We start from the raw sequence: 2,804 nt of genomic DNA, 5'->3' as shown, positions 1-2,804 counted from the left end.
AACCTGCTCTTTCTTGGAAACTCTTGGAGCCCATGCCAAATGCTACCCACTATCCTAAACTTCACATTCCTTCCAGTTACTCATTCTGATGCCCCTCCCTCGAGTCCTGTTATAAAAACAGTCATCTCTGTCCTGAAAAACCATCCTGATTTCTGCAAGACAGGTAAGGGGGAGATGACAGATGATGAGAGGTAGATATTGGCTCATCTCTCACACACAAGACAGAGCTTTGTAATTCTGGCAATTTAGGAAGCTCTTAGAAAGAGGGAAAAATGATTTCCACATAATTCCTCTATCACATATTTCCTCTGAGAGTTAATCCAGGAACAACAGGGGTAGCTCTCTTTGAGTGTCTTCACTAAACACACTGCCTGGAATAACTCTGGCTGTTCCTCTCTCGCAGACAAGATGCTGTCCCGAATGGCTCTCTCTGCCATGTCCTGGATGCTGCTCTCCTGCCTGATGCTCTTATCTCAGGTGCAAGGTAGGGCCTTTCTGCCTGTAGCAATGAGCTCTTACAAGTGTTTCAAGACGGGAAAGTTTCATGTGGTAATTAGGAAAATTCACACAGGTAAACTGCCTTCCTCCAGGCCGTTAGTTGAAGAAGTTATCATAGTGATCTGTCTCTGTGGAAAGATGAGATTTCTCATTTTGTCACAATGCTACAATTTATGTTGCTAGGATTAAAAGGGAAAACATAATGGTTAATAATGAACTCTATGGGAGAAGAAAGATGGATGGCTGGATTTTAGCCTTTCTGCCCCGAATTGGTAGAGTCTTGGGTTAATGTATAGGAAAGAAGAGAAAAACGCTACTGCTTCATTTACTATGTCTATTCAACGCAATTTTTATCAAAGACTAAGGGAAGACTTGATATTGATTTCCTTCTAAAGGATAATCTACAAAAATATCCCTATTCTGACATTGCATCTAAATCTCACTTTTTATCTCACCCATTGCTCTATTTATCGTACTCTACCCCAGGAGAAGACGCTCTGAAGCAAGTACACTCTGCACGCAGTAGTTGCCCAAAAGGCTCCCAGGCTTATGGCTCTTACTGCTATGCCTTGTTTCAGATACCACAGACCTGGTTTGATGCAGAAGTAAGTGCTGGGAAGAAAAAGGTATATGTGGATCATGCGGGAAAGTTAGGTACCATTCTTATTAGTTCTTGCTGTCTGAGATGAATAACTGACTTTAAAGGTAACCTTTCCTCTTACCTAGTTCTGTCTTCCAGTGAAGTTTACATCTACTTTTCATTTTGCTCCTCACATAGCTGGCCTGCCAGAAGAGACCTGAAGGACACCTTGTATCTGTACTCAATTCAGCTGAAGCTGCATTCCTGTCCTCCATGGTGAAGAACACTGGAAATAGCTACCAATATACCTGGATTGGGCTCCATGACCCTACTCTGGTATGACACCATCTTCTCTGTTTTCTCTCAATTCTCTTATCACATCACCAGAAAGAACCCTAAACAACAGAGATCAGATACTGCATGACATTAGGACCAGGGAAACCATCATGGAGAGTTGTAGAGTTTGAGTGCTATGATAGTCCTCAACTTCAGATGAAGACCATGTGCCCGTTATTGACATTTGGGGAGGTCTATATGAGGGACTGGATTTATTCTCTGCCAGTTTTAGAAACCCTTCACATTGTAGGGTCAAGAAACACGGCAGAAAAGGACAATTTATGTTTTCTCTTAATAGCATAGCCATTTTTCTTCTACTTTAGAGTAAATTGCTGATTTAGCAGCAATTATATTTTGAATAAAGTTCAATGGGTACTAATTTAATCAGTACTTTCTGTGTTTCTAAATAGAAGCGAAGTCAACAATAATTTCTACTGGTGTGTTCTTGAAAGTTACATATAATAAGTCAATTTCTGGTTCATTGGGGGGAAATGAAAGTTTTTATTGATGGTTTTACAAATGCAGATCTTTCAGGACACTTACTTTCATCTTCATATTTCATCACTAGGGTGCAGAACCCAATGGAGGTGGATGGGAATGGAGTAACAGTGATGTGATGAATTACTTTAACTGGGAGAGGAACCCATCTACTGCCTTAGACCGTGGTTTCTGTGGCAGCTTGTCGAGAGCTTCTGGTAAGAAAGAAAAGAGCCAAACACATACCGCTCCTCTCAAATCCTTGAGATAGAAAATGGAATGTGTTCTTGTTCTCTCTCTCTCTCTCTCTCTCTCTCTCTCTCTCTCTCTCTCTCTCTTATCTTTCTTCTTGGATTCCTGGCTAACACTGGTAACACTGGTGAGCATGAGGGAGTGAGTGACTTTCAAAGTTATTACATTAAGGGGTAAATTCTTTAAGTTTCCCAAGATTCATGGTTCTCAATAACTTAATTTCATTTTTATTCCCAGGATTTCTAAAATGGAGAGATATTATATGTGAAGTGAAGTTGCCCTATGTCTGCAAATTTACAAGTTAAGCTTACCAGACAGCAAACAGACTCAGTTTGTCCTAAAGTGCATCCTGGAGAAGGGACAAAATGTAAAGACTTGCTTAGAAAATGTATATTTTATCTACAGTACACATTGGAGCCCTAATTATTCTTTAGCCAATTTTGTATGACTTGTGGCCTCAAGTCTCAGAAAGCAATAATAAATCTCCAGTCACTCTTTGAATTTTGTGTTTCATTAATATTATCATTGTTTGTGTTATGAATGCATGCAAGTATGTATGAGTGTCACAGTGTGTCCAAGAAGATCAGGAGATAACTTTAAGAAATTAATTTTTGCCTTCTCTTGTGACAAGGACTATAGTATTTTTGCTGCAAAGTAAACA

The 2,804-nt window shown here is 39.8% G+C and overlaps 1 protein-coding gene across 1 annotated transcript; it reads left to right on the top strand.

The window, feature by feature from the left end:
- Positions 1 to 408: 408 nt before the first annotated feature.
- LOC308432364 (regenerating islet-derived protein 3-beta) lies at positions 409 to 2,448 on the top strand (the record flags this gene model as incomplete). The annotated part of the gene is made up of 5 exons (XM_080932132.1): positions 409 to 484; positions 985 to 1,103; positions 1,277 to 1,414; positions 1,983 to 2,109; positions 2,381 to 2,448. 5 exons carry the CDS (start codon positions 409 to 411, stop codon positions 2,446 to 2,448), a joined length of 528 nt encoding a protein of 175 aa, XP_080788258.1.
- Between the last annotated feature and the right edge of the window lie 356 nt (positions 2,449 to 2,804).

This window comes from Micromys minutus, assembly GCF_963924665.1.
Source record: "Micromys minutus genome assembly, chromosome: 18".
Lineage (NCBI taxonomy): Eukaryota > Metazoa > Chordata > Mammalia > Rodentia > Muridae > Micromys > Micromys minutus.
Note: the sequence above shows the minus strand (reverse complement) of the source record. Positions and strands in the feature narration are given on the sequence as shown.